The sequence below is a fragment of the Gossypium hirsutum genome, chromosome A09, assembly GCF_007990345.1.
Source record: "Gossypium hirsutum isolate 1008001.06 chromosome A09, Gossypium_hirsutum_v2.1, whole genome shotgun sequence".
NCBI classification, from domain to species: domain Eukaryota; kingdom Viridiplantae; phylum Streptophyta; class Magnoliopsida; order Malvales; family Malvaceae; genus Gossypium; species Gossypium hirsutum.
The window spans coordinates 63124651-63136894 of NC_053432.1; the positions used below are offsets into that span (position 1 = coordinate 63124651).

The 12244-nt window shown below is 34.3% G+C and overlaps 2 protein-coding genes across 5 annotated transcripts; one reads left to right on the forward strand and one right to left on the reverse strand.

Moving 5' to 3' along the window:
* Window positions 1-1379: 1379 nt before the first annotated feature.
* Window positions 1380-7327, forward strand: LOC107957522 (magnesium transporter MRS2-11, chloroplastic). 3 transcript variants are annotated; one of them, XR_001700484.2, is made up of 15 exons: window positions 1380-1901; window positions 2228-2300; window positions 2443-2513; window positions 2661-2746; window positions 2876-2960; window positions 3093-3161; window positions 4416-4496; window positions 4597-4762; window positions 4840-4885; window positions 5258-5338; window positions 5544-5626; window positions 6238-6281; window positions 6387-6492; window positions 6801-6927; window positions 7012-7327. XR_001700484.2 is itself a non-coding variant. In XM_016893053.2 (14 exons), exons 1-13 carry the CDS (start codon window positions 1545-1547, stop codon window positions 6480-6482), a joined length of 1338 nt encoding a protein of 445 aa, XP_016748542.2. In that variant the 5' UTR covers window positions 1380-1544; the 3' UTR covers window positions 6483-6492; window positions 6801-7327. The 3 variants fall into 3 exon arrangements, 2 of the variants coding, with proteins under 2 accessions (XP_016748542.2, XP_016748543.2); XM_016893053.2 differs by having other exon boundaries at window positions 6801-7327; XM_016893054.2 differs by lacking the exons at window positions 5544-5626; window positions 6238-6281; window positions 6387-6492; window positions 6801-6927; window positions 7012-7327 and having other exon boundaries at window positions 4984-5300.
* Window positions 7328-7500: 173 nt separating this feature from the next.
* On the reverse strand, window positions 7501-11877 carry LOC107957520 (SRSF protein kinase 2). Of its 2 annotated transcripts, none has more exons than XM_016893051.2 (4): window positions 11466-11877; window positions 9813-10787; window positions 8914-8961; window positions 7501-8338 (listed from the first exon to the last, which is right to left on the reverse strand). In XM_016893051.2, the coding sequence occupies exons 1-4, from the start codon at window positions 11667-11669 to the stop codon at window positions 7931-7933; spliced, it is 1635 nt and encodes a 544-aa protein (XP_016748540.2). In that variant the 5' UTR covers window positions 11670-11877; the 3' UTR covers window positions 7501-7930. The 2 variants fall into 2 exon arrangements, with proteins under 2 accessions (XP_016748540.2, XP_040932335.1); XM_041076401.1 differs by having other exon boundaries at window positions 9813-10777; window positions 11466-11659.
* Between the last annotated feature and the right edge of the window lie 367 nt (window positions 11878-12244).

Below are 12244 nucleotides of genomic sequence, written 5' to 3' on the forward strand. Positions count from 1 at the left end.
AAATTGTAATTAAATAAAAGTATAGGGGCAAAATAGTAATTTTTCCAAAGATGTGAATTGAATATGAATTAATGTTAAATTCATTTATATAGATCTGGATAGACCAAATACAGAGTTAGAATGAGGAAAAGAAGTTAAACTACCAAAATAGTCACTTTTGTTTATCTCAAGTTACATTTTAGTCACTTATGTTTGAAATTTTACATTTTAGTCACTTACGTTAATGTGTTGTAACATTTTAGTCACTAAGCCATTAATTGTCATTAACGGTGTAACGGTAAGCTAACGTGGCACGTTAAATTATTATTATTTCAAACAAAAAATTTAGGTTAAATTGTATAATTAGTCCCTATATTTTTGCGTTTTGAGCAATTTAATTTTTTCTTTTATGTTCTTTTAACTTTCCTTTTTTTTTTCTTTTATGTTCCTTTCTCTTTTCCCCATTTTCCAATGGCGGTTTCAAGAGCCACCTCAAATAATTTTCGTACAACCAGGCCTTTAAATCCATCTTATGGTTAAATCTACACATTAACGAGTAACCTTTAGTTGACTGTTTGACATAATTTGCAAATGCCTCATGTTTGAAATCTTAATTCTTTGAATTAATTATTAGATCATTCAAGCAAAACAACATTACAAATGCCTCATGTCAGAAATCTCATTTCTTTGAATTAATTACGTGGAAAATAGAGATGGATAAGGGAGGAAAACAGAGGGAGAAGTAGAAGAGAATGAAAAATAAAGAATAATAATAATAATTAAAAGAACATAAAAGAAAAAAATAAATTGTTCAAAATGAAAAAAATATGGGGACCAATTATATAATTTAAGCTAAAATTTTTGTCTGAAATAATAATTTAATGTGTCGCGTTAGCTTACTATTACACCGTTAACGATAATTAATAGCTCAGTGACTAAAATGTTACAACACGAAAACGTAAATGACTAAAACGTAACATTTCAAACATAAGTGACTAAAATGTAACTTGAGACAAATAAAAGTAACTATTTTGGTAGTTTATCCAAAAAACAATATCATTAAAATTTAAAAAGATTATTTCTTTTTTTAATAAAATAGATTCAAACTGTTAATACAATAATTATATATCTATTTAAAATTTGATTCACGTGTTTAACAATACTCAATGCCATATTCAAGTTAGCATTTAACTGATACAATATTTTAAAGTTTAGGGACCAAATTAAAATATAGTAATAGTGTTAGGACGTTTAATGAATTAAGCCATTGAAATAGAACACAAAACCAGAACGCGCGAGCCAGTGGGAGTTCCACTTCCAAGTCCTTTTTTTCTTTTTAACCACCAAAATTATTTTGAAAAATTACTAAATCTCAAAATGGAAAATAAGAGGCTTAGGAATCTTAAATCCTAAGCCACAAATATTAACGGTATTTCTTCATTTTTTTTTTTGCTTAAAAAAGATAACGAAGGGAAAATTCAGTTAAAAAATTTAAAAGTTAAAAACATTGATTCGTTGTTTCGAAGCAAAAATCAGATTCTATTCTCCTATGAGAAACCTTTACAATGGCGTCAACTCCCACTCCTCCTCCTTCCTCTTATCCAAATACACTCCAATTTTCTGTTAAATCTCCGTCTCCGTTCGTACATTATCTTCTCTTCCGCTCTCGATGGCGAAATGATTCTACGATTTCGCTTCAAAAGAGCGGAGTTCCTCCACTTCCGCCTCTAGTGAGACCGTCTTTTAAGAAGAAGTTCAAGTGCTTCGCTAGATCATCGTCAACGGAGGAAGATCGTTTGAGAGAATCGGAAACATTGGCCGGTGATAATGATGGTGATGATGATGGAGGGAGGGAAGATACGAAGGTGCAGCAACGGCAGAGTGATTCCTTCTTGCTTGGAATTCATGAACCTGTTTATGAGGTTTTCACTACTCCTTACCTTTTGGGAGTAAAATAGAATTTCTTAGCCTTTTTGGAAGAGATATTAAGATAGTCTGAGCGAGAAAACTGGAGCATTATCTGTTGCATACAATTATGTGTGATGATTTTTTGTGCGAATAACGTTTTAGGGCTTATTTATTCCTAAACAATTTTCTAGCTGCTAATTTGCTAGTTTTGTTCTTAGTTTTTTTTTGTAGTTGCATTCCGAGTCTGGCTTCCTTTTCCTTTCAACCTTTATACTATTTTTGAATGGTTTATAATTTTATTTCCCGTGTTTAATATTGTGTTTGTTGTCTATCTCTAAAGGTGGTAGAGGTGAAGTCAAGTGGAGTATCATCTAAAAGGAAGATAAGCCGACGTCAATTATTGAAATCAAGTGGTAATTTAATTTTGAGATTTCTTTTCGTAGTTGTTACTTGTGTGTTAAGCTTTAATTCCATAAAGAAATAAAGCTATGGTTATGTGTACATACACATACATATATATATATTTGTAGTGGATTAATGTATTTTTCTTCGTAGGTGTTCGTCCAAGAGATATCCGCAGTGTTGATCCATCATTATTTTTGACAAAAACAGCACCATCTCTTTTGGTAATAGACCCTTGTGTCGTCATATTCCATGATAGTTCTTTATTTGTTCATGCTTGGTTGCCATCGCTTAAATTTGAGTATCAGTGTGTTTCTTTAGTATACTGTGTTTGCAACTCATTTTTCCCTCTTCAACGCTAATCACTATAGGTACGTGAGCATGCCATTCTACTTAATCTGGGATCATTACGAGCAATGGCAATGAAAGACCGTGTTCTTATATTCAATTATAATAGGTAAATCTTTCCTGCATCTGTGCAAATATGTTTTCATTGTTATCTCATTATTTTCACCTTTACTATCAATTCATCTTGATTTACTGTGAACTGATAATGATGCTTGTTGCATGTGTTGATTATTTATAGTAAAGGAGGAAAAGCTTTTATTGACACATTATTGCCACGACTGAATAACATGAATGGAGCGCAGTGTATGCCATTCGAGCTTGAGGTTTGTGTCAAACTCAGGATCCTTGCTTTGAGATGCTGATGTACAAAAGTCATTCATGTGTTGTTCTCTTGGTGGAAGCTATAACCTTAAACATCCGATCTTCTTAAGAGTCTCTAGTTGTGTTATTTGCAGGTTGTTGAAGCAGCATTACTTTCATGGATACAGCGTTGGGAACGGAAACTAATGAATTTAGAACCTCGTGTGAGTATGTGAACATAGTGAGTGCATTTTTTGTTTGTTTGTTGTTTTGATTTCCCTTTTCTCTTTTACAAGCTTTATGGTGAACTGTCAAATTCCTGAAGCTGCACACCACTAGTTTCCTCATTTGCTACAGCTGTTGCAAGCAATTTCAGCAGAAAATGCTTTTAACTGATTTTCAAGGTTTAAGTGGCTCCACAATAGGAAATAAATTCTACTTGTAGCAATTCTTATAGGCAGTATTTCCACGTCTTTTTGCCATTTATTTACATGTCTTCCCTCTCTTGTCTCTTAGACACTTGCTCGGAGAACCCATTCGTCTTCTATTAAAAATTTACTGTTAAAAACATTTGAGAAGTATGCCTATGTAACCATTTTTGTTTCACTCTTGGTGTTGCTGCTTATCTTATTCCACAAATGGCTGCAAATGAACCAAGTTACTATCGATCAACTTGAAAATGCTGGTTTATCTTTGATTAGTCAGCTCGACATTTAGTCATTTTGCTAAAGAAGCCAAGTTTAAGCAACGAGGGTATCTAACATTTAAGCTTGTTTTTATGCTAGTGAGAAACTCTTGATTGTTAATTTTCAGACTACTGATTTATAGGCTCATTTAGATGATATGAGATATGTATGTAATATTCTTTTATTTAGCCTTTTGTTTCATTCCTACTGAAAACCTAAATCCTTGAGGAATTGTCCGTATTTCATATAAAAAATTTATTTTTCTTTTTCCGAATAATTGAGCAGAAGCTTGTTATTGCTGTTGCAAGACAATTGCACCTAGCTTGTAATAATTATAAGCTTGAAAAGGCTATTGCTATTTAGCTAGGGCTTTGTTTATTTGATGCTTGGCTTGCCCATTTTCAAGTCTTACTTTGGGTTCTTACCATGTACTCTAAGCATTTCTCAAAGAACTAGTTTTTCCTTAGGTCATCTTAATACTGAGGAATTGTTCTTTTACAAGTTATAAATCTTTTGATAAAACTAGAATATATGTTCCCCTAGATATGTACCTGAACAATTTAATATTTTCACTGTAATTAATTAAGAACTTAAAATTGCCATGACTGATGCTTGATTATGTTATTTGATTTTAATTTCCATTGTCTGGATGTGTATAATGCAAAATCTCTCCCTTCTGGACTTGTAAATTTTTTACCTTTGATTGCCTTGTATTTTTTACTGTCATTATTTGATAATTGTGATATCTTATGGACCTGCTTACCCATGATTAGTGCTGTTCCATTTGCATAGGTTCAAGCCCTACTTAAGATGTTTCCTAACAAATTAACTGGTGACATATTGGAGCAACTTCGAATTAGCAAGCAGACTTTGGTATATTGACTTTAAAGAATCTTGTTGAGTTGCTTAACAACAAATAGTTAAACACTATCCTCTGATTATTATCTTTTTTCTTTTCATTTTATCATGCAAGGTTGAATTGGGTTCAAAAGCAGGTGCTCTTAGACAAATGCTGCTTGATCTTTTGGAAGATCAGGATGAAATACGTCGAATATGTATTATGGGAAGGCGTTCTACTCTTAAAAGGGAAAATGATGATGTGGAAAGTTCTTTACCTTTGGGAAAGCTGATTGCTGAAGGTGTACTGTGCTCATTAATCTGAGTTATCAGTTCTTTTAATAAGAGTTCTAATTGGTTCGATTCGGTCATTTTGCAGAACAAGTGGAAGAGATTGAGATGCTTTTGGAAAATTATCTTCAAAGGTTTTTCCCTTTGTTCCATTTATGGTGCATGTTTAGTATGTAGCTGGTGCATAAAATCGGATTGTTATTTGTTTTCTTCATTTTACTATTTTTGACAGTCTTCAAGTAGGAGTGCAAGAGCATTTTAAGTGTCCACAGATCTTTATGATATGAACAAGACATGAACTAGATAAGTACAATTTAAATTGAGGTTTGGTTTAACGTAAAGGAATGATTACAATTTCTTTGAAGTTGCCAACTGTTTTTTGCATTTCCAGTAGGCATAAAGGATTTTGTCTTGTTGAAACTACTCTGGTTATTTGTTTGTGCTTTGTAGCCATGTTTTATTTTCATGAGCTATAACTGATTATAAAGTCTTATTGCGTTTTGCAGATGTGAATCTTGCCATGGTCAGGCAGAAAGGCTTCTTGATTCTGCAAAAGAAATGGAAGATTCTATGGCAGTCAACCTAAGGTCTTGATGAAGTTTGATTTACTTTTTGTTGTCAGCATCACCATTTCGATTGGGTGTTGCTAATATTTATCCTCCAAAATCCCATGCTCCCCTTATATATGATTTTGATAATTTGTGTTTTCAGATTCATTTCGGGTATCTTTCCTTCTTGCATCTGAATCCACACTCCTTTAACTAACGAAATGTTGTTTAACTATTTAATCAGCTCCCGGAGACTTGAGGTAGGCAGAGTGGAATTACTTCTTCAGGTTGGGGCATTTTGTATAGGAGTTGGTGCTCTAGTTTCAGGTTTGTCCTTCCAGAAACAAGCAAATCGAAGCCAAGCCTTTATTTGATCATATGCAGGAATTTCTTAACATAATAATGGTTTTATAAACATGGTTTTATAATAATGAGTTGCTTAGATTCTTGTGATTCAGTTCATGAAGATATTAGGCATTGCTAAGTGCCAAGTAAAACACGAACATGGTTAATTATTTCCTGATACCTGGTTGTAAGAATTGCCTTGGCTTATCCAGCATAGAAATTGTAAAAATTACATGAGACAGATCACGATTCTTTAGGATGCTTAATCATCGCGTGACAAAAAAAATTGTAACTTGGTTCTCTAGTTGTAGCTAGTTCATGGATTTATTCTTGGACCTTGGATCTAGAGAAATTGCTTGAGTTCAGAATATGTTGAAAAAAAAAAAAAAAAACCAGAAAGTTATAATGCATATGACTCTCGTAGATGTATCTACTCTTGTCTATGATTTGTAGCATGTACGGCATAAATTTGTTTTTGAGTACAATCTTGAAACCATTTGTACCATTGAGCATCAAAATGTTTCTTCAAGAATTTTAGTGGCAATCATCAGCATCCATGTCAAGAAGCTAAAGATTATATTTCCTGCTTTTAGGTATATTCGGCATGAACTTGAGGTCCTATCTGGAAGAACGTGTGGTATGTTTGTACTAAAAGTTTGAACATTCAGTATTTCCGTACTGCTTAGTGGTGAAGTGATATTATCATCTGGCCATTCTGACTTACATTGTTAATATGGTGCAGTTTGCCTTCTGGATAACCACAGCCGGGATTATCTTTGGTGCTACAGTGACATTTTTTCTTATGTATTCATACCTCAGGAGAAGGAAAATACTGTGATTTAGTATAGGTAAGTATTGTATTAACTTCAAAAGAACTAATTTCGCAACCTAAAGAGATGGCAAAGGAAAATAATAGTGAAAAGCCAAACAAATAGGATACGCCCTGCACTGTCCCTAATATCCATCTTTTTTATCTTTTCCCCCTCCTTTTTACCTTTGTTGAACCGAGTTAGTTTAGACTGTGTGGTTATAGAGAAAGTTTATGTGGCTTATGATTCCTTTCTGGTATTTAAACTATCAAATCTTTGATATCAAGTTGCAATGCCATATGTTTGAAGCTGATCTTTTCTTTTGTGTGTGTGTGTGTGTTTAACAGGTGAATTGGAAAGCAAAGCTTGTTGTCCCCAAACAAGTAGGGGCAAGCTTTTATGAGATCCTATAATGGTGTTACCAAAGTGCACGAATGATTGCTATCACTATTACTATTATTACTATACTGATAGGTAAATAACTGGATATATATAATATATGTATATACACAAGAAATTTGTTTAGGCAGATCTCAAAATAATTGTGCTTCCATGTAGCTGCGGAGTGACCGTTCTATTGGGACCCCCTTTCAACTGCAATGCGTTTTTAGCATGCAGACAATGATGAGAGAGAGCCGCAGTGCTCAATTTTGTTCTCCGTGAAAAGGCTGGCAATTCCACAACTAAATTTATTTGTTTGAAATAAATGAATTGAATTCCTTTTTTCTTTTCTATTATTTCCAAAGTGCTCTGTTTTACACATGCATCAATAACACATTTAAAATATAAAGTATTTTTGTATCAGATTTATATTACATTTGACACTCACTTCGACAATATCGTAAATGCAGATTATGGAGCTTATTTTATTTTATAGATTTATTTCGTGAAAATTAGACTGAAATTTTCGGGACTAGTGACATGTTGATTAGGTCAACGTTACCAGTTTTATTTGTAGTGGTAGCATATTGGGCACTATATGATTAACCATTTAACCCCTGTTTTTTTCTATCAATAAAGTATCAAACTATTTAACTAGGGAATGAATGAAACACAAATTGCACTAGCATTCCATTTTGGATTTTAGGAAATAACAGAATTGCAACATTTCCAATGTTTTTTACACAAATCATTTTCAAAACAGAGATTGATATGGATGTCTGATGCATGAATACATTAGACAAACAATGGAAACTGGATATGGGGGGGGGGATTTAGATCCATCCACCATTGAGAGTCTTTGCTAGCAAGGTGTAACCCTGAAATTTGAACACATGCTCTAAATGGCTCCTTCAAAACTGGTGCTGACACCTGAAAAGCTCTATCCCTTTGAATGGTATAGTATGGATGTTGACCAAACTGAAGAAAAACTGTAGTACTTGCAGAGAATTGCCCATGAACAATAAGGTAGACATTTGGCAATGCAATACGAGGAAGAAAGAATTTACCATCCGATTAAAACTGTTTGGGGAAAGTGTTAGTACAACTTTGGAAGCGTTTCTTTCAATGGCTTAGAAGATCCTCCATCAATTTCTATATTCCCTACTCCAGCTTCCATGGCCTCCCTGTCATCCTTATCTTTCCTTTCCCTTTTAGATGTACCATCATCTCCGTGCTGTTTGGGAGCAGTTGTGGAAAGTTGTAGCAGCTGAGGGCCAGAACTGATCCACGGATGGTTCAGGCATTGAGCTGCTGTGGGTCTCTTTTCGGGGGCAAAATCAAGGATTGGAATGAGGAAGTCCGCCATGTCTTTAGCATCTTGCTCGCTGAAATTATACTTCTCCATAAGCACCTTATCGAGAGGCCAAAAATGTAACCTGCGTATATGCCTCAAGTCTCCATATCTGTTGAAAAAGTCTCGGGAATAACGCCCACCTAATGCAATCTGAAGAAAACATGTTAAGACGCTAAATTGATGAGAATTATACACAAAGTATATTGTCTAACAGTGTAAAGCAGCCGAGATTAACATTGTACCCTTCAAACAACACATATATCAATAAACCAAAAAATAAGACAAAAGGGGTAAAAGTACCATAGAGGCCTTTCTATTAAGAGTCAGATTGCATTTACCCCCTTTACTCAAAAAATGGGCGAATTAGCCTCTGTAAATTAGATCAAAGAGCAAACGTATCGTTTTTGTTAAAAATTTCATCCATTTCTACAACTAAAAACTATTGAGACTGATGGAATAACCAAAAAGTTATATGTGGTGTACCACTTGTACACCATGTTGACGTATAGATACCAATTTTTAATAGTAGAAATGAATGAAATTATTTACAAAATGACTAATTTGTTCTTTGACATAACATACAGGGACTAATTTGCTCATTTTTTAGTAGAGAGACAAAATGCAATCCAACTCCTAGTACAAGGGCGTCCATAGTACTTTTATTGACAAAAGGTGGACCAAGGTAAAACATGCTTCTTTCAGATAGGAAGGTGCGTCGGTCTTACCTTGCGTGGCATTATTCCAAGAAGCTCCATCATCAATGCCAAGTGATCCTAGAAATGAGAAACATATGTCAAAGGGCATAAAGAGAGTGTCTGGTTGTCTACAGAACTAAATAATAATAATATTGAAGGGAAAAAAAAACAAAAAAAAATTCATGAAGGATAGGTGGGGCTCATCTCAGTTTATGGTGGTCTTTCTATTTCTAAGAATTTCTTTATGATTTTCACCACTGCACAAATAGGAAATAAGTAAGCAGTCACATCATTAATGGTTGTAGCCTGTAGGATTACTTCAAACATAAAATACAACCAAACCTAATTTGGTGCTATAAGGCCACAGGAAACTTGAAACCAAAAAGAATAACTTTTTGGAACAAAGAATGACCCGATACTTCTAATTGTCATTTACAAACATCCAAAAAACAACTTCAAATGAGAGAAGCCTATCAGGTTCACGTTTCTTGTTTTACTTTTTACAAGTGTTGGACAAAGAAGAAGATTCGAAGTAGGAAAACAAGAACTAAATTCTTCTCTAAAAGCACACGATTACTTATGCATGAGCCTTAGTTACATAGACATGATGCTGATATTGGTTGCATTATTATAGTTAACCTCATAAAAGTAGAAGCTAAACAAGTATAATAAAACCTCATTTGTTACAAAATTATAGCTGCTAAAAGAATCTAAGTGAAAAGATATAGATTACATGTTCTTGCCAAATAAGTTTCTATCCTTTCTCATTTACTCTTCTATATGTACTTATTTACTGTGCATTAGGGTGGTACAGGTCAGGTCAATAAGGTACAAATATTCTACAAAAGAAGATAAAATTAGTTCAAATGCATGATCATCCCGTGACAAAGAGGGACATCAATTATGTAGTCAGAAGGGTTTCTGCATACCTCATCTCGATCATAGTTTTCACCACTATGAGGATCAAAAAGAACATCACCAGTAGCAAGCTCAAAACAGATACATGCAAAAGACCATAAGTCTGCCGATGTTGAGTATTTGGATCCAAGGATAACCTCGGGACATCTATACTGCCTGGTTTGAATATCATTTGTAAATTTTTTATACGTCCAACAAGCATTGCCAAAATCAACCAATTTGCACTTAAGATCAGCTTCTGCTAACAGTTTTTTTCTTGTTGCATGACTCCCCCTTCTGCACCGCTCCTTCCCTTGGTTACCATTGTTAATTCCATCACCCTTTGTCTCATCTTTAACCAGAGAACGATGTCCCCGTTCTTCACCCAAAATTTCATTTGGTTTAGCATTAGTGTCTTCCGTATCATTAATATTTGAATCTCTCTCATTCTCCTCGGACACTTCCTTTCCTACACAACCCTGAGCTGCCTTCTTAGCCTTCTTCCGAATCTTCTTTTTCTGATTCCTGGTCAAATCTCCATTCGAACTCTTAATTTCTTTTGAGACAACAGTCTCCAAGACAACCTTATTCTTTCCAGTTGGAAGGATAAGAGAAGCACCAGATTTGGTAGGATCTCTTGATGGATCGATCATTGACAATAGCAACACATTCTCCGGCTTCAAATCAGTATGAATGATTGAAAGTTCACGGTGCAAATAATCGAGACCGACTAAGATATGTTGACAAATCTCTTTAACCATGTGAAGAGGAACTCCTCGGTAATCACTATACTTAATAAGGGTCAAAAGATTATCCCCTAAATACTCAAAAACCATACACATATGTTGCCCGTTAGGCCCTGAATGCTTAAAATGATCCAAGAGCTTCACGACACACTTTTTATCATCTCGATCTCCCTCAGCTATCTGTTTGAGGATCTTTATCTCATCCATTGCTGCCTCGGTGTAGTGCTGAGCGCTCTTCTGAATCTTCAAAGCTACATAACGCTACAAACAATAAATTCCTGTGTGGTTAAAGAGTTGAACCATAAAAATAAAAATAAAAAGAATGGCACTGGCTGGTCGTCTTCAACGAAAAAGAAAAGACAATCTATCGAATAAAAACATAAAAGCACATCGACAAGAATCATTACAACAATGCTCTGACAAAAAAAAAGTATCTGAAAAACAGAGAAAATTATCTCTGATTGGCAAATGAAGGGCATTTGAAGCTCAAACTGTGGTGCAAATCTTGGACTCTTCATAACTTTAGCTGCAGAAATAAAACCCTCCAATTAACCAAAAGCAATGCACATTCCAGAATCTCTTACAATAACTCCTTTCATTGTTTTCTTTTTCTTTTTCTTTTTTAAATTACAACTTAAAACAATTCCACCCAGAATCAATCATTACAAGCACTGAACTGAATAAATAAGCAGGTCCAGGGCCATTGTTCTCAATAGTTAATACACCCAGAAATAATATTACATGAGAAAATGAAAATCATCCCCTTTTATTGGAACAGAAAATGAAAATATTCCAAAATTTTGGCTCACCTTATTAATGATTACCAATTAAAACTAACTCACAAGGCGTCTAAACTTTCCCTAACTCTTTCTCTATCCCATAGGAGAAATCAAAGTTAAAAAAAAAAGGCTATTAAAAAGAAGAGGGGAGGGGGAATACCGATCTTAGAGTATCCCAAGCGAGCCAAACGGTGGAGAAGTGACCCCAACCAAGCTTGCTTTGAACCACATAGCAACCATTTCTAAAAGTGTCACCAATTCGCACCGCATGGTACCCTCCTCTTCTGTAGTCCTCGGTCCCTTCATCTTCTGATGAGTAATCATCGCTCATCCCCCTTCGATCTCCAGTTTCATCCTCCGCCATTCCTAAAACAGAAATGGTGAATTGGGTATTCAAATTTACAGGTTTTGATTGAATTCAGATGAGTTTTTAAGTTCAATCTGAAAACCCAGATTTTATGTATAAATAAAAAACTTAGATTGCAAATATCTTGAAGGTGGACAGTCAAGGGAGTGAGGGAAGGAGTATTGTTTTGTGGTTTGAGCTTTTTGACGCCATTAGAGTTGCGTTTTTGTTTTTGGATTTAAGTGAGGTTGAAGTGGATCCTCCAGGGTCCCACACATTTTTGCCTTCCTTTTTTCTTTTTTAATTTTGCTATTACTCACTGTAATATACATAAAATACAGATTTAATCCTTATACTCTCGTTTAGTCAACCTTAATCTCTACTTTTGAATTTTTAAAATTTCAACTCTACTATAATAGTAACAGTTTTTTTAGGTCAAATTATGCTATTAATCTTATATTGTGCATAAGCTATGCATTAAATCCATATTCCACAATTAAATCATTTTTAGTTCTTATATTTTTAAAATTTTTGAATTTAAATCTTAATGCAAAACTATAGTTATTAAATATGTAAATGTTATAGCTACCACA

Coding starts and splice junctions, on each gene's coding strand:
- LOC107957522 (XM_016893053.2), top strand. CDS start 1,545: ATGGCGTCAACTCCCACTCCTCCTCCTTCCTCTTATCCAAATACACTC. Junction 2,514..2,660: donor AAACAGCACCATCTCTTTTG/GTAATAGACCCT, acceptor TAATCACTATAG/GTACGTGAGCATGCCATTCT. Junction 5,339..5,543: donor TCTATGGCAGTCAACCTAAG/GTCTTGATGAAG, acceptor CTATTTAATCAG/CTCCCGGAGACTTGAGGTAG.
- LOC107957520 (XM_016893051.2), bottom strand. CDS start 11,669: ATGGCGGAGGATGAAACTGGAGATCGAAGGGGGATGAGCGATGATTAC. Junction 10,788..11,465: donor CTTGGGATACTCTAAGATCG/GTATTCCCCCTC, acceptor TATTGTTTGTAG/CGTTATGTAGCTTTGAAGAT. Junction 8,339..8,913: donor TTGGAATAATGCCACGCAAG/GTAAGACCGACG, acceptor TGTTTTCTTCAG/ATTGCATTAGGTGGGCGTTA.